The sequence below is a fragment of the Capra hircus genome, chromosome 9 (assembly GCF_001704415.2).
Source record: "Capra hircus breed San Clemente chromosome 9, ASM170441v1, whole genome shotgun sequence".
Classification (NCBI taxonomy): domain Eukaryota; kingdom Metazoa; phylum Chordata; class Mammalia; order Artiodactyla; family Bovidae; genus Capra; species Capra hircus.
The window spans coordinates 61,768,578-61,794,370 of record NC_030816.1 but is presented as its reverse complement, the minus strand read 5'-3'; the positions used below and the strand labels follow the sequence as shown (position 1 = coordinate 61,794,370).

Sequence of the window (25,793 nt, the reverse complement as noted above, 5' to 3'; positions counted from 1 at the left end):
TGACGATCCTTCAGCTCTGCTATCTCCCACCTCTCTCTCTCCTCCAGTCAGTAACTCTTCTTACCTCTTTACTTGATGCCAGTCTCTGCATGCCAGCTCTTGTACTATACTGATGTACTGTACTGTAGGTTAAAAATGATTTCTTATTTTTGTGTTTATTTTTTGCATATTATTTGTGTGAAAAGTATCATAAATCTATTAAGTACAGTACTATACAACCGATTGTGTCAGTTGGATACCTAGGCTAACTTTGTTGGACTTAACGAACAAATTGAACTTACAAACACACTCTTGGAACAGAACTCATTCGTATGTAGGGGACTTGCTGTATTTGTGCACCTTATCAGATGTTTCTTACATATAATACTCAGTCAAGAACCAGGAAAAAATATATATAATGTCCTTTAAGTGGATAAAATAGGTGCATCTTAGTCTACCTTTTGAATTTTGTCCACTTTATTCAGAGGAGAACAGCTTGAAATCAGAAAAAAAGAAAGACTGCTAACTGTTATAGTAATGGTAGAGCTAAAAATATATTTCATGTAAGTATAGAAACATTATCTGAATAAATGTCCAGGGACTTTTAGCGTAAGGACAAGAACTCTCTAAAAATTGTTGAAAGCACTATTATATTTTAGTTAAGAGCAGTCATTTATGCTGATAAATGATGGTGCTGGATCAGAAGGTACATGTTTTATTATGTTCAAACTGTGGGCACACTTATTTATTTAGAACAATTTCTACTCAAGACAGTAAAATGAAAAATAAAGTTTTAGCATTTTAACTGGAATACTGCAGGGTCTTGGACAACTCATTAACATGGAATATCTTTACCTTTGATCCTTCCTGGAGCGAGGCAGAGTGTAAAATATTTGGATGCCCCAATTTCTTAATGATACTAGCTAGATGAGGTGTTCATTCTGACATCTTAATGATCTGAAAGGTACGAATGCTGCAGGTGTCATTCATTTCCTTATAAGGTCATTGCTTTTCATTGAAATACTTGCTAGTATCGACTCTTAAAAATGTGTGTTTTTCCACCAGCCAGTATTTCCGGGAGTCTATACTCAATGATATCAGGAAAGCTCGTAACTTATATACTGGCAAAGAACTGGCAGCTGAATTGGCAAGAATTCGACAGCGAGTGGATAATATTGAAGTCTTGACAGCAGATATTGTCATTAATCTGTTACTTTCATATAGAGATATCCAGGTGAGAAGATGCTCAAAATCAAGTCTTGGTTATGTATCATGTTGGAAGAATAAGGGAGTGTTAATATCCAGTTCCAGTTAGCTAATAAGTCACTCATGTTACTACATGTAATTTTTTATTGACTCTCCTAAGCTTTCCATCCAGAGATTTTATGATAAATGAAACAGACTCATATAAGTTAACCATCAGTGATTATGAAAGACTTGTACGGTAAAGGGCTGCCTTTTTCCTCCCAAAGAACAAAAAGAAAAATTTGCATGCATGGCTAATCCACAGACAGCTGTTCTGCTCTGCTAGCCTCGGGCACACCTGTCTGTCACTAAGCGAAATCTTTGTTTTTGCAAAGAACAGACATTTTTAGAGCTTTCCAGATATGTCTCTTACTCCTGGAATTGTGTTGCTTGGAATTGATAGTGCTGGATCTAACTAGCCAGAAGCGAGAAATGTGCAATTGATTAATTATAAAAGTAGCTTTAAAAATAAGTAATGTAAAACACAGATATGCCATATTATTTTATTGGGGTGTCTTAAAATTTTTAAATTACACTAAGAAGAATCATGGGGCTAGTGGTAGAGAACCCACCTGCCAGTGCAGGAGACATAAGAGACGTGGGTTCAATCCTCGGGTCGGAAAGATCCCCTGGAGGAGGAAATGGCAACTCACTCCAGGATTCTTGCCTGGAGAATCCCATTGACAGAGGAGCCTGGTGGTCTATAGTCCATGACTGAAGCAGCTTAATACAACACACACAAGAAGAATAAAATCTCTGAGTTGGGGATTTACTGTTGGATTTTTACAGTAAAATTTAAGTGGCTTGTGGTTTCTTATTCTCACCCATTCAGGCTTGAGTAAAGCTTCATGTGAATAAAAGAGATTCACATACATGGCGACGTGTGGCACTTAAGATCCCATGACTGGAGAGCCTTCTTATGTTGAAACCAAATATTTTTGTTACTTATAATAAAAGTTCTATTGGTTGTTCCATGTTCTTGATATCTTGGAAGTTATCTCCCTGAAAGTAATTGACAACGCCCTGCATACCGGGAATCTAGCTCCAGGGAGAAGTAAACCACCTGTACTGAGAAAATGTAGTATTACCATGCTAGAGAGTTTATTGTTTTGTAGGTCAGAGATGGTAATTCATTATTTCCAGTGTTTTATCTATATAATCTAAAACCCTTATTCAGGCAAGCAAATGAACAAACAGTTTCTTCTTGGTTCTAGATTCTTTAAGGTATTTCATGGGTTCTAGTTCCTTTTTAATACTCTTCTTAGTTTCGGGCATCTGGTTGTTCAAAGGCATTTCATTGTCAGGACTTTCTCCCAAAGATTTAATTCTGTGTTGTTATTCTCCTGTTTGAAAGGACTATGATTCTATTGTGAAGCTGGTAGAGACTTTAGAAAAGCTTCCAACGTTTGATTTGGCCTCCCATCACCATGTGAAGTTTCATTATGCATTTGCACTGAATAGGTAAGAAGAAAAATACACCCACCCCCCACAATGTGCCTAACGTATTACTTTTTAACCTGCATGTTCTTTCCATGATATGTTTTTCATGTAGCCTTGCAACCACTCCTATTATAATGTGTTGTTAATATTTCTACTTCAACCATATAAAATATAGGAAGCATGCATTCTGATTTTGTCTCACTTTTCATGAGTAAAAGAAGTACCCTCAATGTTTATATATCTGAATTCTTAAAATTCTTTTGCTTCTCTGTCAACGTTTGTATTTTCTATTTATATATATTTTGGGGATTTTTAAAATTACATGGATGTGATATTGTCTTTAAATAGATTGAATGCCAAGTGGTTATTTACACAAGAACTAAGTAGAGTAGGGATAGTTATATCTAGGGGAACATATTCCTAATCAGAAAAGATGTTCACTGAGATTGTTCTGAATATACCTGATTACTAATAAAATCAAAACTCTGTGGACCACATTTTAGGTCATGTGTCCGTGAATTTTCTAGGATCAGGACTAACAGTGCTGCTTCTAGTCCTGCCTCTGTGCTTTCCGTCAGCATCATGACTGACACCCACCTCCATGCCACTTCTACCCAGAGTCGCCGTGGAAGAACATCCCTACTCTGGCCATAGAGAGGCCCAAAGCACTAAACTGTCCAGAACTTAGTTTTGCTGTTCTCTTCTACGGTAGAGAGTTGGATATGTATGTAATTACTACAGTTGAAGAGAATGATACAAAGAAAAAGAGAGGGGAGCCTCACATCTATTTTTCATTTGCCATGAAGTCTTAATTATTTTACCGATGAGGAAACTAAAGTGCTTGAGTAACTTTTCTTCAAGGCTCATAAAACAGGCTTAGTCCCAGAGCAAGCCGATACTGGTACTTGTATTCTCCCTCACTTAGTTCCTCTGCCTTTGTTTCCAAGGAAAAGTCCGCATGCTCTTCAACCGGATATTGTGTCTTTCCTTTATTCATCTGCCCAAGCTCTACAACGTGCTACCTTTACCAATATGATAATGAAAGTCAATTTTATCTCCCCATTTATTAAACATTTTTTCTTTAGATTTGGCAGAAAGAGATGAATGCTCCAGAGATTATCTGTTTCAACTGGTTTTCAAATAAATCCTTTTTGAAAGATGGAATTAGATATATTATATTTTGAAATAAAAAATGAAAGTCCATAAGAGCCTCTTATATTTTCTTTTATCTATATTTTGTCTCTGTTTTTCCTAAAATAGAACAGAATGAAATGATAAATGTATTTGTATGGAGCATTATTCTAAACTGAAGGCATTTAGTACAGAATGTAAAAAAGAATTTCATGGACAGAAAGATTTAAAATAGTAATTGAGAATAGAAATAACTCTTTTATGTAACAGTTTTATTGAAATATAATTCATATATCATACAATTTTATTTAAAATGTATGATTCAATGGATTTTAATGTATTAACAGGGTTGTGTGACCATTAATACCATGAGTTTTAAAGTATTTATATTAGCTTTCCCAAAAGCACCCACACCCTGCCTGCTCCAATGGGGGCAGGACACGCTCCCATTCCTCCCAAATCCAGACCTAGGCAACCACAGATCTCTTTCTGTCTCCATAGATTTGCCTATTATGGATATTTCATACAATGAGATTGTACAATATATAGTCTTTTTATGACTGGCTTCTTTCACTTAGCATAAATGTTTTCAAGTTTCAATAAATTACTCTTAAGAGAATTTTTATCTTTGAGAACAGTCTGCACATACTCACCAGTTTTAAAATGAGCTATATAAAGCAGCTTCCTTAGGTGACTGATTGCTCAACTCAGGTTGGTTTATTGGTATTGTCTATGAATTAGTTTGCTCAGTGTTTTGGAGCAAAAGCCACTGAAACCTATAGCATCAGGGTTTTGCCCCTGTTTGGATTCCTGACTCTGCCCCATTCACAACCACAGGCTGCATTCTTAATCTCACTCTGTCAACTTGAACCCACACAGAGTCTGCAGGGAAACGGGAATGACTGTGGATGGATAAGCATAAATCATCACATCAGCAGAAAACCAACTCAAAATAAATCCTTTTTAGATGATTAGACATGCAGTAGAATGAAAAAGGGTTGCAGAAGACTTTCAAAATATAATTGTTGTTTTTATCCTGCCAAACTTATTAATGTACGTTAGTGTATTAAACAGACATTTTAAAAAGATGATTGGCCTAAACTGCTTCTGGAGTCTATACAGAAAGAGTGATGTTCCCTTTCTCTACCTTAGGAGAAACCTCCCTGGAGATAGAGCAAAAGCTCTTGACATTATGATTCCCTTGGTGCAAAATGAAGAGCAGGTTGCTTCAGATATGTATTGCCTTGTTGGTCGAATCTACAAAGATATGTTTTTGGACTCTAATTTCATGGACACTGAAAGTAGAGACCATGGAGCCTCTTGGTAAGTGTACAGGATAAGATATTTGGTAAGTCCATGACACAAAAAAATCATTTGTAAATGAGTATTAAATTATTGTTTTCACTCTTTGATTGTATATTAGGAAATAAATCTTAGAATTTATAGCTTTAGTAAACAATTTTGATGAAATTCATTTAATAAGGCAGAGTAAATTGGGGTAAATTGGATAAAAAGATAATGGTTTAAAAAAATAGAATTTTTAAAAGATGTAAGTATAATACAGTAAAAATATAATTGGGGAAATTCATAAAATTTTATAGAAAGACATGAAATAAAACCTGAATGAATGGAAAAATAAACCAAGTATGTGGATGAGAAGACTTGATAAATCAAGAAGACTTGATTTAAAGATGTTAATTCTCTACAGCAGGACTTTTCATGAAATTCAACAAATTGATTCTACAATTTATTTAAAAAAATAAAGAGTCTAGAATGGGCAAAGCTATTTTGGAGAATGAGGCGGAGGGACTTGCTCTCCCAGATAAGGCATACTGTAGCAGTGTAACAATTCGGGTATTACAGTATTAGTGTAAGTGAAGTGAAGTGGAGTGAAAGCCGCTCAGTCATCTCCGACTCTTTGTGACCCCATGGACTATACAGTCCATTAAATTCTCCAGGCCAGAATACTGAAGTGCGTAGCCTTTCCCATCTCCAGGGGATCTTCCCAACCCAGATATCGAACCCGGGTCTCTCGCGTTGCAGGCAGATTCTTTACCAGCTAAGCCACCAGGGAAGCCCAGTATGAGTGCAAGCATAGACCAAGTGGGAGACTGGGATTGACATATATACAGTACCATCTGTAAAATAGATAACTCTGGAGGAGGACATGGCAACTCACCCCAGTATTCTTGCCTGGAGAATCCCCGTGGACAGAGGAGCCTGGTGTGCTGCAGTTCATGCGGTCACAAAGAGTTGGACACGACTGAGTGACTAGTCACACAGGACAGTGGGAACCTGCTGTGTAGCACAAGGAACTCAGCTTGGTGCTCTATGGTGACCGAGATGGGTGGAATGACCGTGGAGAATGGAAAGAGTTCCAAGAAGGAGGGGATATGTGTGTACCTATAGCTGATTCACTTTGTTGTACAGCAGAAACTAACAACAACATTTTGCAGTAATTATACTCCAATAAGCTGAAAGAGTTAATCAAAATAAAACACTAAAACTGAAGACAGAGCCTGAAAGAAACAAACTAAAAACAGAGCCTGATATATATCATTCTGTATGCATATGACTGGCTTCCCTGGCGGCTCAGCTGCATATGACTAGATTTATGGTATGATATGCTTCATGAGGGCAGGAGACCAGATTTCATCCCTGGGCTGGGAAGATCCCCTGGAGAAGGGAATGTCTACCCACACCAGAATTTTTGCCTGGAGAATTCCATAACCAGGGGAGGCTGGCAGGCTACAGTCCATGGGGTTGCAAGAGTTGGATGCAACTGAGCAACTTAGGGCTATGCTTCATGAGCCAGAGCGGAAAGAATGGACTATTTAGGAATGATACTGGAAAAATTTGTTTACCTGCCTGTAAAAATAAAAATGAATCCCTAGTTTAACCCACACACACAAAAATAAAATCCAAGTACATTAAAGATCAAAACATTTTATTTGGAAAAAATTTTATAATAAAATATACAAAATGGATTTATGACTTGGAAAAGGAAAAATTATCTTAAAAGAAGGCTTAAAAATACCATAAACCATAAGATATTGGGGAAACTAGAGCCCATTAAAATTTGCATCTGCTCATCAACTCTTTGGGAAAGAGTAGCTCCTATGGCACTGACGTTCCTGCCAGTAAGAGTTATAAACATTGGGAAGACACTTCTAAAAAAGTTTGAAAGCACCAAAGAGTGACTAAAGATAGTCAGAAACTGGAGAGCTTTTGAGTCTTAGATGAGGAGTACTGCATTAGATAAGATTCACATGTATATGCTTTTTCCTTTAGGGGAGCTCTCAAATCTGCAGGCTTAGGGAAGATACAACTCAAGAAGAAAACCGTAGTCTTACTCGGGGAAGGAGTTAGTTTGAGGCTTCCAGTTCAGTTCAGTTGTTCAGTCATGTCTGACTCTTTGTGATCCCAAGGACTGCAGCACGCCAGGCTTCCCTGTACATCACCAACTCCCAAAGTTTACTCAAACTCATGTCCATTGAGTCGGTGATGCCATCCAACCATCTCATCCTCTGTCCATCCCATTCTTCTCCTGCCCTCAATCTTTCCCAGCGTCAGAGTCTTTTCAAATGAGTCAGTTCTTCACATCAGGTGGCCAAAGTATTGGAGTTTCAGCTTCAGCATCAGTCCTTCCAATGAATATTCAGGACCGGTTTCCTTTAGGATGGACTGGTTGGATCTCCTTGCTGTCCAAGGGACTCTCAAGAGTCTTCTCCAACATCACAGTTCAAAAGTATCAATTCTTCGGGTCTCAGCTTTCTTTATAGTCCAACTCTCACATCCATACATGACTATTGGAAAAACCATAGCTTTGACTAGTGCCTGGAAATTAAATGTTAGATCCCTTAGATGAAGGAGCCACAGAGGGAGCCCAAAATATGCATATAAGCCACCTTTCCATTCTTGGCTGATCCCTGACATCTGCACACGTGTGGTAAAACTCAAAAGAGTCCAGCAGAAAATAGGAGCTAGAAGGCTAGAGCTGAACCAAGATTTCAGCAGCCGTGCAATGGAGGAGATACAGAGTTTGGGGTTTGAACCTCGCCAAGTTAGAGGGGCTTGATAAACACTTTGAGCTTCCAAGACTTCAGACTAAAAAAAAAACACATCCAAGGACTAAGGAAGGATACTAAAATGAAGAGGAAAACCAATTAAGCACCACCTTAATAAAAACCAAAACCAAGACTCCACATAAACAAGGTGAACTAACAATAATTTAGGTGCCTGTTGGAACAAAACTCAGTACTCTTAAGAGGAAGATAACAGAATCCGAACTCTATGATGTATCATCCAAAATGCCTACTACACCATCAGAAACTATTAGATTTGTGAAGATAGCAAAGTGTGATCCATAATGAAAACATCAGTCAACAGGAATATACTGCAAATAAACACATGGCAGAAGGATACACAGAGTATGATTTTGTTTATAGAAACTTTGAAACCAGTCATACACATCTAGTAAAAATATAGACGCATGAATGTACATCATAAATCCCCAATTCAGTGTAATAGTTACCAGTAGGGAAGGAATAAAAAGGGATCATGGAATGTTTCACATGCAGCTGCAAGAATATTTAAAACATTTTATTTCTTAAGCTGAGTGGTGGGTATGTGGGTAGAAAGTGTTACTTATATTATTCTTCTGTACGTTTTAGTCTCTAAAATGTTCCCCAAACAGTTTCTGATTCTAAAAAACAAAATTAAAGGAGGTTGACTTACAGAAAGAGACAAATACCATATGATATCACTTATATGTGGAATCTAAAGTATGACACAAATCAACCTATTTCACAAAACAGAAACAGACTCACCGACGCGGAGAGCTGACTTGCGGCTGCCAAGGGGGAGGAACTGGGGAAGGGATGGATTTGGAGTGCGGGATGAGCAGATGTAAGCTGTTTTATGTGGGATGGATAAACAACAAGGTCCTACTATGTAGCCCAGAGAACTATATTCGATGTCCTATGATAAATCATAGTAAAAAGAATATGTATACTTGTATAACTGAGTCGCTTTGCTATACAGCAGAAATTAATACAACGTTGTAAATCAATTATACTTCAGTTTAAAAAAGGGCGATTGATTTAGTTCAGACGTTCCTTAGTAATGGCCATAACATTATCCAAGTTGTGAAACAGAAATCTTAACATTTCAAAATCTTGTGTCATCCTACCAGTTTAGCAAGGGACTGAAATTGCGATAATGGATTATAACCAGGGAGGAAAATTTGGGGACAGTGACTTCCTAGATTTTCATGGACAGATTTGGTTTGGACTTTTAAATTTGAATTATAAATTTTTATTGCAATCAACAGTTTTACTGTTTCCCTTAACCATTTTTCTTCCTACTGTTATAAAAGAGAAATGTAACTATACAACCTTTTTATTACCAGAAGATTTCTTTAAGAAGAAAAAAGATTTCTTTCATCTTTAAGAAGATTCTTAATTGTAGGAGAATTAGAATCTGATATTTAGAAGCATTGTGCTGGTATAAATGCTTTGATTTAATGGTGATAATAAAATGCATAGATAATCTTTGAAAGTCTGATTTTCATGGTCAGTGAATTAAAATGTAAAACATCTCTTATGAAGTTCATGGGCCTCATGCATGGGAATAGAAGTGTTTCCCAGTTTGGAAAACCAAACAATTTAGACTACTGAGAGCTTTCAAGGTCACATAAAGTTCAGTCAAAAGGAACAGTTATTTTTCTGGTTGTGTTTTGTTCTGTCTTTCTATACTTCCCAATTCTGACTCTTTTTCTAGATTCCTATTTAACTGAGGAACATTAGCTAGCTCTCAAGAGAGCTTTGTCTTTTAAGTCTTCAGGTCAAATTTAAGATGTCGGGTTTTGTAGGATTTCATTTTAAGCTGTTTGTTAATTTTCTAGCAAGAACAGGGAAGGCTGTTAGAACTCAAGCCTCAGGAGTTGATCTGGGTGTATCGCTCACTGATGTGTTGATAATATAAGAATGTCGCTTGGACTGTAGATTACGGGTCTATAACCTGCCATTATTGTCATTATATCTGTTTGTCCTAAGGGTCATTACAAGGATTTCCCCCCTATTTTAAAAGTGTTTCTTCATGCCTTCACACTTGTAAAGCCACTTCAGTATTTCTTACTGTTTCCATCCAACCAACTCCCACTCATCTGCGATGGTGTGTTGGCATCATCTGTAATCTCTTGGTATGTCACAGCTTTAGTAAAAGCGCGTTGTCAAGGTGCTGACTCAAGAGTTGCGTTACTGAGGTTATTAGGCTGCTGTCCAGACTTACTCCGGGTTTTGTATTTCCTGAGTCTTGGGTTCCAGAGAGTTTTTCAGCTGACTTATATATTTATTAATTTATTTATTACCTTTTTTGAGCCAAAATTCTCTGAGCTCTTACTTGTCAAGTGCCTGAGTGGGATAGCAGTGAGTGGCAGGCAGTTTGTCTCTAAAGCTTCTTTCCCTGCCTGTAGCCTGAATCATCTTCTGCTAGCTTGAAGGGACAGTCATTTACTAAGCAGGAAAAGTTTAAGAATAAGAATTTCAACTTAGTGGAAAAATAGCCCCAAGCAGTTCTGTTTACAATGGCACATAAAAGTCTCAAAGTTCCCCCTTTTTAACATCTTTAATGAGTTGACTGTTTCCAACTTACAGCACCAGGAGAAAGTCAGACACTACTCTTGAGCATTCCTTGTAATATTTGGTATGAGCACCATCCCAGGGCACTTTTTTGCTTTTAGAGAGACTGTGTAATGCAGGTCTGTTTTCTGAGAGGTTTACTTGGGACTGAGAAGATGAAAATACAAAACAAGAAAGAAGTTTATGGTTTAGATTTTTAAAATTTGCAGAATTGTAGTATGTTGTAGAACAAACTTTACATACTGAATCTTATCTGGGACATAGGGTGAGGGGTTTGAAAGAACACATCCTCCTGATTTAAGTATAAAATTCGTTGTCACTTCCTTAGTTGTTTTTGTTCACTGAAGCTCTTATAGATAGCTATCAGTTCAGTTCAGTCGCTGAGTCATGTCCGACTCTTTGCGACCCCATGAATCGCAGCACGCCAGGCCTCCCTGTCCATCACCAACTCCCGGAATTCACTCAGACTCACGTCCACGGAGTCCGTGATGCCATCCAGCCATCTCATTCTCGGTCGTCCCCTTCTTCTCCTGCCCCGAATCCCTCCCAGCATCAGAGTCTTTTCCAGTGAGTCAACTTTTCGCATGAGGTGGCCAAAGTACTGGAGTTTCAGCTTTAACATCATTCCTTCCATTGAACACACAGGACTGATCTCCTTCAGAATGGACTGGTTGGATCTCCTTGCAGTCCAAGGGACCCTCAAGAGTCTTCTCCAACACCGCAGTTCAAAACCATCAATTCTTTGGCACTCAGCTTTCTTCATAGTCCAACTTGCACATCCATACATGACCACAGGAAAAACCATAGCCTTGACTAGACAGACCTTTGTTGGCTAAGTAATGTCTCTGCTTTTGAATATGCTGTCTAGGTTGGTCATAACTTTCCTTCCAAGGAGTAAGCTTCTTTTAATTTCATGGCTATAATCACCATCTGCACTGATTTTGGAGTGCCCAAAAATAAAGTCTGACACTGTTTCCACTGTTTCTCCATCTATTTCCCATGAAGTGATGGGACCAGATACCAAGATCTTCATTTTCTGAATGTTGATATTTAAGCCAACATTTTCACTCTCCTCTTTCACTTTCATCAAGAGGCTTTTTATTTCCTCTTCACTTTCTGCCATAATGGTGGTCTCATCCGTATGTCTGAGGTTATTGATATTTCTCCCAGCAATCTTGATTCCAGCTTGTGTTTCTTCCAGCCCAGCGTTTCTCAGGATGTACTCTGCATATAAGTTAAATAAGCAGGGTAACAGTATACAGCCTTGACGTACTTCTTTTCCTATTTGGAACCAGTCTGTTGTTCCATGTCCAGTTCTAACTGTTGCTTCCTGACCTGAATACAGGTTTCTCAAGAGGCAGGTCAGGTGGTCTGGTATTCCCATCTCTTTCAGAATTTTCCACAGTTTATTGTGATCCACACAGTCAAAGGCTTTGGCATAGTCAATAAAGCAGAAATAGATGTTTTTCTGGAACTCTCCTGTGTTTTCGATGGTCCAGCGGATGTTGGCAACTTGATCTCTTATTCCTCTGCCTTTTCTAAAACCAGCTTGAACATCTGGAAGTTCACGGTTCATTATTACTGAAGCCTGGCTTGAAGAGTTTTGAGTATTACTTTACTAGTGTGTGAGATGAGTACAATTGTGCGGTAGTTTGAGCATTCTTTTGTATTGCCTTTCTTTGGGATTGGGATGAAAACTGACCTTTTCCAGTCCTATGGCCACTGCTGAGTTTTCCAAATTTGCTGGCATATTGAGTGCAGCACTTTCATAGCATCGTCTTTCAGGATTTGAAATAGCTCAACTGGAATTCCATCACCTCCACTAGCTTTGTTCATAGTGATGCTTTAATGCTATTCTTATCTATATGTAAGTTTCTATAATCCAAGTCAAGTTCTGAAAAATGCATTTTTTGAGTTTGACTTTCAGTTATTAAAAGCCTTTCATCATAGCTGGTCCATATAAACTTAAATATAAGTTAAAGCAAGCAGCAATGGTGCCTGTCATAAGTGCTCTTTGGGAAATGTTAGGGGCTGCTATGGGATAAAGAGAAAGGTGAGAGAGCAAAGCTGGGAGGAGAGCCAGCTTTCAAAGGAAATATTATGACTCAAGAGCCTAGACTTACATCTTAAAAAGAAAAAAATAACCACAAAAAACAAACCCCACAGAGTTTCTGAAGTGACAGACTGAACTGAAATGACCCAAGGCAATACTATGGACCATGACTTGAAGGGCCATGGGAGTTCACTGCGAAATTTATCTCTACATCTTCTTTTTAAACCTAATCTAAAAAAGAAATTACCACGAAGTAGTTATGCTGCATTCATATGCAGCATGACTTACTGAGAACATTTTGATATATATATACTCTTTGTTCAGTGGGTAGAAATATAATCCCTTAAATTTTAGAGTTCACACAAGGTTTTTGTATATGTTATTAACAATTGGTGGCTTATAAGCACCTTGTAAGGTGGGCAAAGCTGATATTTTTCTTCCCATTTTATAATTAAGGCAAATGAAACTCAAAGAACTTAAGTGAATTATTGATGTTTTATGGTTAATAAAATTTCAAATCTAATTTTTTTCAGACCCAATGTTGTTTTTACTATACTCTAACCTCTCTTTCCTGGAATTTCCAGAACAGGCATTTCTAGGAATATCTGTACTGTTTTATTGAAGAGGCCTAGACTTGTGAGAGACCCACATGGAATGTATGTCGACTCAGTAGTTGGAGACAGTGTATCTTAGGCAAATGACTTAAACTTTAAGAAATTCAGTTTTCTTATTTGAAAAATAAGAATAATATCTACCTGGATGAGTTAGAATGCTCTTAGCATCCGAAAAGTAGCTGAATAGCTTACTTCAATGGGCTTAAGCAGGAAGAAAATGTAACTTCTTAAAACATGAAGTTCAGAAATAGGGCTGGGTGGACACCACCCTTATAGCAGAAAGTGAAGAGGAGCTAAAAAGCCTCTTGATGAAAGTGAAAGAAGAGAGAGAAAAAGTTGACTGAGAGCTCAACAGTCAGAAAACGAAGATCATGGCATCCAGTCCCATCACTTCATGGGAAATAGATGGGGAAACAGTGGAAACAGTGTCAGACTTTATTTTTTTGGGCTCCAAAATCACTGCAGATGGTGACTGCAGCCATGAAATTAAAAGATGCTTACTCCTTGGAAGAAAAGTTATGACCAACCTAGATAGTATATTGAAAAGCAGAGACATTACTTTACCAACTAAGGTCTGTCTAGTCAAAACTATGGTTTTTCCTGTGGTCATGTATGGATGTGAGAGTTGGACTGTGAAGAAAGCTGAGTGCTGAAGAATTGATGCTTTTCAACTGTGGTGTTGGAAAAGACTCTTGAGGGTCCCTTGGACTGCAAGGAGATCCAACCAGTCCATTCTAAAGGAGATCAACCCTGGGATTTCTTTGGAAGGAATGATGCTCAAGCTGAAACTCCAGTACTTTGGCCACCTCATGCGAAGAGTTGACTCATTGGAAAAGACTCTGATGCTGGGAGGGATTGGGGGCAGGAGAAGAAGGGGACGACCGAGGATGAGATGGCTGGATGGCATCACGGACTCGATGGACGTGAGTCTGAGTGAATTCCGGGAGTTGGTGATGGACAGGGAGGCCTGGCGTGCTGCGATTCTTGGGGTCGCAAAGAGTCGGACACGACTGAACGACTGAACTGAACTGAACTTGTAGTTGAGTCAGCAGCTTAAAAGTCAGCCGAATCTGTTTCCTTGTTATTGTTGTGGGTGACTGCCCTCAGTATGGCTTTCTTAGAGTTAGTTACAAGGTGCCTTTGGCCATTTTAGACGTCAGTCTAACTTAGCTATGCTGAGGTCTAAGATGAGAGAAAAAGAGGCCATCTCTTTCTGTATCTTTCTCTCAGGACTAAGAAAACACTCATAAAAACCTATCTCACACATTCCTTATATTTCTTTATGCTTCCAGTATTTCATCATCAGCCCAATATTACACAAATCACTAGCAAGGAAGATGGTTTGATTACAGATGGTTTATTCTCATCACTTTAGGAAGAATAGATGCTCTGTTTGAGGGATTAAATGAAGCAACATATGTTCAAGCCTTGGAATTTAGTAAACACTTAGAGTTATATCCTTAGTATATGATACATGAAAATATTTTATATTTCTGCATATAATGTTATACTTATGTTCAAAGCAGATATTGACTAGATTAGTGGATACTGATTAGATTCCTTGTCCCTAAAATATTCCTGAGTTTTCTTTCTCTTCTTTCTAAATCTAGCTGACCATTTTAGCTAATAAGGGAAAAGAGAGTGTGTGTTTTTTACATAGGACTTGATAGAATTTCATATACCGTAGTTATCATGGAGTCACCTGGGATAGGCAGTGATTGCTTGAAATCATGCTGGAGATGATGGTATTCTCATTCTTAAGGGGAGATAGAAGTCATTTTTAGAACTTTGAAAGGAAATTGGCTGCTCTTCTATATTAACATAATCAGGTCTCCCCTGTTGTAATGCCAGAAAAATCCAAAGCAAACTAGTCAGTCTAATCCCTGGGACTATACCTTGTCTAACTCAATGAAACTAAGCCATGCCGTGTGGGGCCACCCAAGACGGGCGGGTCATGGTGGAGAGGTCTGAAAGAATGTGGTCCACTGGAGAAGGGAATGGCAAGCCACTTCAGTATTCTTGCCTTGACAACCCCATGAACAGTATGAAAAGGTGAAATGAGAGGATACTGAAAGAAGAACTCCCCAGGTCGGTAGGTGCCCTATATGCTACTGGAGATCAGTGGAGAAAGAACTCCAGAAAGAAGGAAGGGATGGAGCTAAAGCAAAAACAATACCCAGTTGTGGATATGACTGGTGATAGAAGCAAGGTCCCATGCTGTAAAGAGCAATATTGCATAGGAACCTGGAATATCAGGTCCATGAATCAAGGCAAATTGGAAGTGGTCAAACAGGAGATGGCAAGAGTGAACGTCGACATTCTAGGAATCAGTGAAGTAAAATAGATTGGAATTGGTGAATTTAACTCAGATGACCATTATATCTACTACTGTGGGCAGGAATCCCTTAGAAGAAATGGAGTAGCCATCATGGTCAATAAAAGTGTCAGAAATGCAGTACATGAATGCAGTCTCAAAAATGACAGAATGATCTCTGTTCGTTTCCAAGGCAAACCATTCAATATCACAGTAATCCAAGCCTATGCACCAACCAGTAACACTGAAGAAGCTGAAGTTGAACGGTTGTGTGAAGACCTACAAGACCTTTTAGAACTAACACCCAAGAAAGATGTCCTTTTCATTATAGGGGACTGGAATGCAAAAGTAGGAAGTGAAGAAACACCTGGAGTAACAGGCAAATTTGGCCTTGGAATGAGGAATGAAGCAGGGCAAAGGGTAATAGAGTTTTGCCAAGAGAATGCACTGGTCATAGCAAACACCCTCTTCCAACAACACAAGAGAAGACTCTACACATGGACATCACAACACCGAAATCAGACTGATTATATTCTTTGCAGCCAAAGATGGAGAAACTCTATACAGTGAACAAAATCAAGACCGGGAGGTGACTGTGGCTCAGATCATGAACTCCTTATTGCCAAATTCAGACTGAAATTGAAGAAAGTAGGGAAAACCACTAGACCATTCAGGTATGACCTAAACCAAATCCCTTATGATTATACAGTGGAAGTGAGAAATAGATTTAAGGAACTAGATCCAATATATAGAGTGCCTGATGACCTATGGACGGAGGTTCGTGACACTGTACAGGAGACAGGGATCAAGACCATCCCCATGGAAAAGAAATGCCAAAACAAAATGGCTCTCTGGGGAGGTCTTACAAATGCCTGAGAAAAGAAGAGAAGTGAAAAGCAAAGGAGAAAAGGAAAGATATAAGCATCTGAATGCAGAGTTCCAAAGCAAGGAGAGAAAAGAAAGCCGAGGAAGGCTTTCAATGCAAAGAAACAGAGGAAAACAAGAGAATGGGAAAGACTAGAGATCGCTTTAAGAAAATTAGAGATACCAAGGGAACATTTCCTGTAAAGATGGGCTCAATAAAGGACAGAAATGGTATGGACCTAACAGAAGCAGAAGATATTAAGAAGAGGTGGCAAGAATACACAGAAGAATTGTACAAAAAAGATCTTCACGACCAAGATAATCACGATGATGTGATCACTAATCTAGAGCCAGACATCCTGGAATGTGAAGTCAAGTGAGCCTTAGAAAGCATCACTACGAACAAAGCTAGTAGAGATGATGGAATTCCAGTTGAATCATTTCAAATCTTGAAACATGAGGCTGTGAAAGTGCTGCGCTCAATATGCCAGCAATTTTGGAAAACAGCAGTGGCCATAGGACTGGAAAAGGTCAGTTTTCTTTCCAATCCGAAAGCAAGGCAATGCCAAAGAATGCTGAATCTACTGCACAATTGCACTCATCTCACATGCTAGTAAAGTAATGCTCAAAATTCTCCAAGCCAGGCTTCAGCAATACGTGAACCATGAACTTCCAGATGTTCAAGCTGGTTTTAGGAAAGGCAGAGGAACCAGAGATCAAGTTGCCAACATCCGCTGGATCATCGAAAACACAGGAGAGTTCCAGAAAAACATCTATTTCTGCTTTATTGACTATGCCAAAGCCTTTGACTGTGTGGATCACAATAAACTGTGGAAAGTTCTGAAAGAGATGGGAATACCAGACCACCTGATCTGCCTCTTGAGAAACCTGTATGCATGTCAGGAAGCATCAGTTAGAACTGGACATGGAACAACAGACTGGTTCCAAACAGGAAAAGAAGTACGTCAAGGCTGTATGCTGTTACCCTGCTTATTTAACTTATATGCAGAGTACATCATGAGAAATGCTGGGCTGGAGGAAGCGCAAGCTGGAATCAAGATTTCTGGGAGAAATATCAATAACCTCAGATATGCAGATGACACCACCCTTATGGCAGAAAGTGAAGAGGAACTAAAAAGCCTGTGATGAAGGTGAAAGAGGAAAGTGAAAATGTTGGCTTAAAGCTCAACGTTCAGAAAATGAAGATCTTGGCATCTGGTCCCATCACTTCATGGAAAACAGACGGAGCAACAGTGGAAACAGTGTCAGACTTTATTTTTTGAGGCTCCAAAATCAGTGCAGATGGTGATTACAGCCATGAAATTAAAAGACTCTTACTCCTTGCAAGGAAAGTTATGACCAACCTAGATAGCATATTGAAAAGCATAGACATTACTTTGCCAAGAAAGGTCTGTCCAGTCAAGGCTATGGTTTTTCCTGTGGTCACGTATAGATGTGAGAGTTGGACTATGAAGAAAGCTGAGCGCCGAAGAATTGATGGTTTTGAACTGTGGTGTTGGAGAAGACTCTTGAGAGTCCCTTGGACTGCAAGAAGTTCCAACCAGTCCATTCTAAAGGAGATCAGTCCTGGGTGTTCTTTGGCAGGACTGATGCTAAAGCTGAAACTCCAGTCCTTCGGCCACCTCATGTGAAGAGTTGACTCATTGGAAAAGACTTTGATGCTGGGAGGGATTGGGGGTAGGAGGAGAAGGGGACGACCCAGGATGAGATGGCTGGATGGCATCACTGACTCGATGGACGTGAGTCTGAGTGAATTCCGGGAGTTGGTGATGGACAGGGAGGCCTGGCGCGCTGTGATTCATGGGGTCGCAGAGTCAGACACGGCTGAGCGACTGAACTGAAGTGAACTGAGTAAGCTAAAAACATTAAATCTGTTTTTAACATTTATGTGTTCATTTTTCCATAGTAGCTTGGGAAGAACAGACAGATTTGCCTTATCAACTGATTTTGTTTTACGTCAGTGACAGTGCTATTCAAACAGTGATCATGCCTAACAACTGTTTAGTTTGTACATTTAAATGGGGTTGGCTTTACTTAGGAAGAGTTATGTAACAAACCAAGTGACATACAAATAAAGACCAATGTCTATTTTCCATTTGCCATATTTTCCCTTTTTTCTTTATCTTAGCTTTGATATATCTTTCTTCATGTTATCTCTATTTCTACTACCCTCTTAACCCCCAGAGTTTGATCTCACCATTATTCCACTGACATCATTTCCGTTTAGTCCTTGGTTGTATCTATTAGTTGAATTTCCCAAATTTGGATGATTTTTATCCTGAGAGCACAAAACCTGAAGAGTTCTTAATAACTCAGCATGACACCCAGCTTATTGATGTCCAGGGGCAGAGCACTCTTAAAGAACCATCAATTCCAAGATGACCTGGAGACTTGGGGAGAACACACCATGTACCCATGATTGCTTTGTAAACAAGCAACCTGGTACATTGGTCTCATGCCTTTACCTTGATTTAACATGCCATTCAACAGATGACAGATTGTGGCATGACCAAGTTGAAGTCCAAGAATGATAATGTTTAACAAGTCACTGGGAGATTTCCTAATTGTGTCTTACAGGTAATAAACACATAAGGCGAGAAACTAAAGGCTTGCTCTCTGTAACCGAGTTGTCAGAGAGATGAGTGAGAAAGAGAACTGGATGTTTGCCAGGCATTATGATGAAAAGGAAAGGAGCCTTTGGAAGAACAGTAGTGATTTTGCTTGGTGAACCAAAGCAGTTTGTTTCCAAATCTGGCTGACTATCAGAACTACTTGGGGAATTTTTCAACAGTGCAGAGTTCTCTGTCTCTGGAAATTTCGCTTGCTGGATCCATTTTATTGAATAGCTAACCCATAATTGATATCGACTTTTCTTTTTTAATTAAATATTTAGACTTTCCTCAGATTTTGCTGCCAGTTCCTTCTTCCTAAATGTTTATTGTTCTTCATATCCTTAAAGATTAAGTTTAAACCCTTGGCCTTACCTCCTCTTCAGAACTTTCCCAAATCTATCTCCTCCTATTTTCCCAGAGTTCTTCGAGTATGGGTTTTGCATTTTAATTTAAGAGAATTGGCAGTTATTGGAAGGATACCTTTAGATTGGTCATAAACATTTGAAAACTGTTCACTCTTAGGAGCAATCAGATAAGTGCCCATTAAAATCCTGAGCTGTGCTCTCTTGTTATTATCAGTTAGCAAAAATGAAAGTAGATGAGAATACTTTGGCATGAGTACAATGTAACACTCTCTTATGCTGCTCTTGGGAATGTGAATTGGTAAGACCTTTCTGGAAAGCAGTTTGGCATGATGTATCAAGAACCTTGAAAGAATTCGTGTTCCTTAGTCCAGTTACATCCTTTGTAAACTATCCAAAAGAAATAGCAGATATGGAAATAAAGATATGTTTACAATGCTCACTACACTAAATTTTATGGTATTGAAAAACTGGAAAAACAGTAGGGAAACTGTTAAATGGAAGGATATCCTCAAGTGATGGAATATCATTCATTCAAAGTTGTGTGTTTGGAGAGTTGATGGTAGCAATACACATAAATAAAGCTTACCGTTTTAACCATTTTTGAAGGTATGATTCGGTGGCATTAAGTACATTCACAACGCTGAGCCTCCATCACCACTCCCCGCCTCACAACCTCCTCACTCTCAAAACTCAATCTCTATACCCATTAAACAATTTTGGATTCCCCCGGCTCCTGGGAACCACTATTCCGCTTTCTGTCTCTATGAATTTGATTACTCCAAGTATCTCATGTAAGTGGAATTATACAGTATATCTTTTTTTGTGAATGGCTTATTTCACTTAGCATGACGTTCTTAAGGCTCATCCATGTTGTAGCAGTGGGGCATCCCTCATAGCTCAGTTGGTAAAGAATCTCCCTGCAATGCAGGAGACCCCAGTTAGATTCCTGGGTTGGGAAGATCTGCTGGAGGAGGGATAGGCTACCCACTCCAGTATTCTTGGGCTTTCCTTGTGGCTCAGCTGTAAATAATCTGCCCACAATGTGGAAGACCTGGGTTTGATCCCTGAGTTGGGAAGATCCCCTGGAGAAGGGAGAGGCTACCCACTCCAGTATTCTGGCCTAGAGAATTCCATGGACTATACAGTCCATGGGGTTGCAGAGTCGGACACAACTGAGCAACTTTCACTTTCATGTTGTAGCTTGTGTCCGAATCTCCATTCTAAACGCTGAATAATATTCCATTTTATGTACATTGTCTTTACCCATTCACCTGTCAATGGACATTTGTGTTTGTTTCCACCTTTTAGCTATTATGAATAAATATTCCTATGAGTACGGGTGTACAAATATCTGTTTGAATCCTCTGTTTTCAATTCTTTTGAGTATAAGCCCAAAAGACAATTGTGGTTTTAAATAAATATTTAATAGTAACATGCATCATGATATCATATGAAAATTTAAAAAACAGTTTTAAAATTTATTTATTTTAAAATTTAAAATAGCATGATTCTTGTTTTTGGAAAAATATGTACATAGTAAAAGGACTGAAAGAAGATAGCTAGAATTTTGACTTTTTAAATTTTTCATCCTGACTTTTCTATTACAATAAAATTATATACAAATAAGCTGTGTGAATTGGAGAGGGTTTCCCCATCTCCAGATCAAATTAACAGAGTGATTCAGCACTAATTTTTGTCTCATGCTGTCTTGCTTTACTTCTGAGTTATTTTGTGAGTGATAAGTTCAGAAATATCCCTAGAGATGTAAAGCACCGTGAAATTCTAATTTAATTACTTGTATGTCTTACAGAAAGAATCACAGCTGTTATATCACAAAGGAGGAAAATGACAGCTAAATAGAACTTGAGCTTAGTTTCTTCTTTGGTGGAAAATAGATGCTCTTTAGCTAGAAACAGTTGATTCAAGAATATTTCTTCTATTCTTTACTTGGTTGCACATCTCAGTACAAATGCAAAAGTGAGCTAAGTTCTTATTCTAAAGACTCATCACTCTGTTAACAAGTACTTAGCTTTTTTAGAGCTAGTTGCAATCAGGTGACAAACACAATGCTGATATAAGGCAGTCCTTGAATAAAAATCTGTTGCTCTGAAAGCTTGAACAATAACTTTGCATCTCTTCAATGTAATAATGAATTGAAGATTACAAATTATTTATCCTCTTTCAACACATATTTAGTACTAAGTAGAAAAAAATCAACAATAGTGTAAATAACTTTAGTTACTCAAATATGCTCCCTAGAGTTTTCTGGAGATGTCTGTTGCCCTCCTTAAGATTAGTGTCCTTCATGAAGTCTTAATTTACCTTCATGCTAAGTTGCTTCAGTTGTATCTAACTCTTTGCTGCCCCATGGACTATTGCCCACCAGGCTCCTCTGTCCATGGGATTCTTCAGGCAAGAATACTCAAGTAGGTTGCCATGTCCTTCTCCAGGGGATATTGCCAACCCAGGATTGAACCTGTGTCTCCTGCAGCTCTGCACTGCAGGCAGATTCTTTACCACTGAGCCACCGGGGAAGGCCTCTTATCATTTTATTGCTATATTTTTATAGTTTTATATTATTAATCATTGTTTATATATTTCTTTGTGTAAGGTCTCACCTACTGTTCATGTTCATTTATCCTCTTGCTAGTTAAACTGTAAAGTTTTCAGTGACCTAAAACATCTTTGGTGCATTTTTAGAAATAATTTTATTGATCTATTTATTTATTTTTGGCAGTGCTGGGCCTTCGTGGGTGCGGGCTTTTCTCTAGTTGGTGGCGAGCAGGGGCTACCCTCTAGTTGTGGTGTGCGGGCTTCTCACTGCAGTGGTCTCTTTTGTTGTGGAGCGTGGGCTCTAATGCATCTGGGCTTCAGTGGTTGCAAGAGGAGGGCTCAATAGTTGCAGCTCCAGAACTCTAGAGCTCAGGCTCACTAGTTGTGGCTCAGGGCCTTAGTTGCTCCGCAGCATGTGGGATCTTTCCAGACCAGAGGTCAAACCCTCGTCTCCTCCATTGGCAGGCAGATTCTTTACCACTGAGCTACCAGGGAAGCCCTCTTTGATTCATCTTTATGGGCACATCCAGTGGTATTGTCATACCAGTCTTTTAAAAATTTAGTCTCTAATCTAATAAGATTGATCAAGTACATTTTGTGACAAACACCATTCTTTCCAAGAGTATATCAATATCTGTTTCTGTAGTGTATAGAATCCAAACTTTATTTTTAATGTAAAAGCAGTTCTCTCTATTTTTATTTCTCATTATTATTTTTCCTGTTTCACCCAATTTCTTTTTACTGAAAAAACAAAAGCAGAAGTGATGAAAACGGACTAAAAGATTTTTTTTTAACACACACCGAAGAGTAGGCAAAGTTATATAGAGAAGAGGGCTCTGGTTTAGAATCTGGCAAAAGTGGGCAAAGTTCCTGCTCAACCACTTTTAAACTGAATGACTTAGTATTTCCATTCTGCAGAGTTCTGATTAGTAAACTTGAGAGAATCCTCCCTGCCTTAAGGAGCTGTATAAATTAGAAATATTATGCTTGAAGTGTCAAGTGCAATGCCTGTACCTAGTAGATGCCCAGTCATGACAGGCAGCTATTATTTTTGTGTCTTTTACTATGTGGTGGTAACCACAGCTCCCTGTGGTAGAGAATATCATCAGTGCTCTATTGTGTTGTTAGAAATATACTGCCCCTGTTCATAGGAAGGTTATATGTTTCCACCCCATGATACCAGGTTCTGATTTGTATGTTGGCTGATGCTTTTTATCAGCAGAAGCTTTAAAAGCCATGTCATTTTTTCCTTAGCTGTTTTCTAGAGAAAGCAGCTCCTTCAGGCTAGGTCTCAGAGGGAAAAAAGTGTCAGGCAGAGCCAAGCCAGCTGATGCAGAAATTGGCAAGCCACTGGGGTTTGTTGATGCTTGGCACATTTACACTAAAATGACTGATACATCTTCTTTAGCTGCAATGGATTGTTTCATTATTTTAGCCTCCATATGCATTCTTCTTTAGGCTTCCCTGGTACCTCAGCTGGTAAAGAATCTGCGTGCAATGCGGGAGACCCCAGTTTGATTCCTGGGTCAGGAAGATCCCCTGGAAAAGGGATAGGCTACCCACTCCAGTGATTCTTGGGCTTCCCTGGTGACTCAGACGGTCAAGAATCTGCCTGAAATGCAGGAGACCTGGGTTTGATCCCTGGGTTGGGAAGATCTCCTGGAGGAGGGCATGGCAACCCACTCCAGCATTCTTGCCTGGAGAATTCCATGGACAGAGGAGCCTGGTAGGCTAAAGTCCATGGGGTTGCAGAGTCAGACACAACTGAGCAACTAATCACAAGCACATGCATTTTTATTAAGTTTGAATTTAAAGAAACAGTGAAATGATAATACGTATATGGAAAGTTAGCACCAAGGGACACGGATACACCAGTGATAAAGGATTATCACGCTGTTTAAAATAAGCTTCAGTAATAGCATGAAAAATGAATCATATGCTCCATTTTCAGAGGAGACTATCCTCTCCCTAATAATAAATTAAAGGAGTTTCTCATATAAATAGGCAACAATGCAAACTATACAAACAATATCTTTAATATTTTTATTAAATAGTACATTCTAGTAACATTAAAATAGAATGTGATGAAGGTACTATGCAGTTCAGTAATGTGGTCTAAGGCGGTAGCTCTCTGGGCTTGTGGTTTTATCAAGATTAGGATTTAGACTACTAAGTGAAGAGATTATTTTTTTATATGACCTGCTGTATTTATCACTTGTCACAGCCTGGCCCTTGGTAAGAGGTGGATGCAGGTTTTTTTCATGCAGCAGGTATTTTGAAATCTCCTGCAGTGAGTTGGGCTCCTGCTGAGTCAAGTGCTGAAGATTTAGTCCTCAACAAGACTGGCAAGGCCCCTGCTGTCAGACTGCGTATGATATGAGAGATAGATGGTAAAAACAATAATGTCAGATTGTTATCAATTCTGTAATAGTTATAGAACTATTGTTTACCTTTTTTTTCCTTGTGTCATATTCATCTGTGAATTTCAGGAAAATTTTCCAGTTCTCCTAACTTGCCATATTTACTGGCTTAAGTTTGTTCCAGATATCCATTTACTTTCTTTTTAATGCTTATATACCCTTGTGTGCTAAGTCACTTTGGTCATGTCCAACTCTTTGTGACCCTATGGACTGTAGCCCTCCAGGCTCCTCTGTCCATGGGATTCTTCAGGCAAGGATACTGGAATGGATTGCCATGCCCTCCTCCAGAGGATCTTTCAGACCTAGGGACTGAAACCATGTCTCTTAAGTCTCCTGAATTGACAAGGCAGGTTTTTTACCACTAGGACCACCTGGGAAACTTCCCTTGTGTCTCCGATGGTAAAGAATCTGCCTGCCTGCAGGAGACATGGGTTCAGTCCCTGGTTCAGGAAGATCTTCTAGAGAAGGGCATAGCAACCCACTCCAGTATTTTTGTCTGGAGAATTCCACGGATAGAGGAGCTTGGCAGGCTACAGTCCATGGGGTTGCAAAGAGTCGGACACAATTGAGCAACTAACACTTAATGCTTGTAGGACCTATACTAATGTCCCCCTTTTCATTTCTCTTTCTCTCTCTGATGAGCAGTCTATCTAGGAGTTTATCAATTTTATTAATCTTCCCCTTTTGACACTGTTCATTTTCTTTATTGCACATCTATTTTCTACTTCATTGATTTCTTTATTATATCTTCCTTCTACTTTATTTTGGAATATGTGCTGTTTTATTTCTAGATGGAAGTTTAGAGCATTAATTTTTTTTCACCCTTGCTGCTTTCCCAGCATAGTCATTTAAAGATAAAAATTGTTCTGCATCCCAGAAGTTTTGATATATTGAACTTTCAATATTGTTGAGCTCAAATACCTTTTAATTTTCAATGTGAATCTTTGAACCCTGGCTTATTCAGAAGTAGGTTGCCCAATTTACAGATGTATCTTTCTTGTTCTCTGGTTTAATTCTACTGTAATAAGAGGTGCCTCATAGCCCCAGAAACAGTCCACCATTGTTGGGTGTAGTGTTCCATGTAAGATAGTTCAATTGACTTGCCTAATCATAATATTCAAATCTTCCATATCACTGATATTTTTTGTCTAGTTGTGCTTATGGCTTGCAATTCATTTTCTATTTATTTTATATCTTCTTCACTATTTCATATCTTTGTTTCTTTAGTCCTTCATTCCCCCATTTTTTCTATTTAGTGTTGCATTTTATACTCTATTAACACTTTAGTCATAGTAAAGAACCTGCCTGCCAATGCAGGAGATGTAAGAGACGCAAATTCAATCCCTGGGTTGAAAAAATCCCCTGGAGGAGGGCATGGCAACCCACTCCAGTATTCTTGCCGGAAGAATCCCTTGGACAGAGGATCCTGACAGTTTATAGTCCATAGGATCGCAAAGAGTCGGACATGACTGAAAGAGCTTAGCGCACGCGTGCACACACACATACAATACTCTTTATATTATGCTTTTAGGAGTTCCCTA

The 25,793-nt window shown here is 38.8% G+C and overlaps 1 protein-coding gene across 1 annotated transcript in view; it reads left to right on the top strand.

Moving 5' to 3' along the window:
• Positions 1 to 25,793, top strand: part of MAP3K5 (mitogen-activated protein kinase kinase kinase 5) — a 228,391-nt gene that overhangs the window by 91,188 nt on the left and 111,410 nt on the right. Inside the window, exons 5-7 of the mRNA XM_005684842.3 lie at positions 1,045 to 1,213; positions 2,579 to 2,685; positions 4,948 to 5,118. Coding sequence (XP_005684899.2) covers positions 1,045 to 1,213; positions 2,579 to 2,685; positions 4,948 to 5,118 — 447 coding nt within the window. The remainder of the gene's footprint in view (positions 1 to 1,044; positions 1,214 to 2,578; positions 2,686 to 4,947; positions 5,119 to 25,793) is intronic.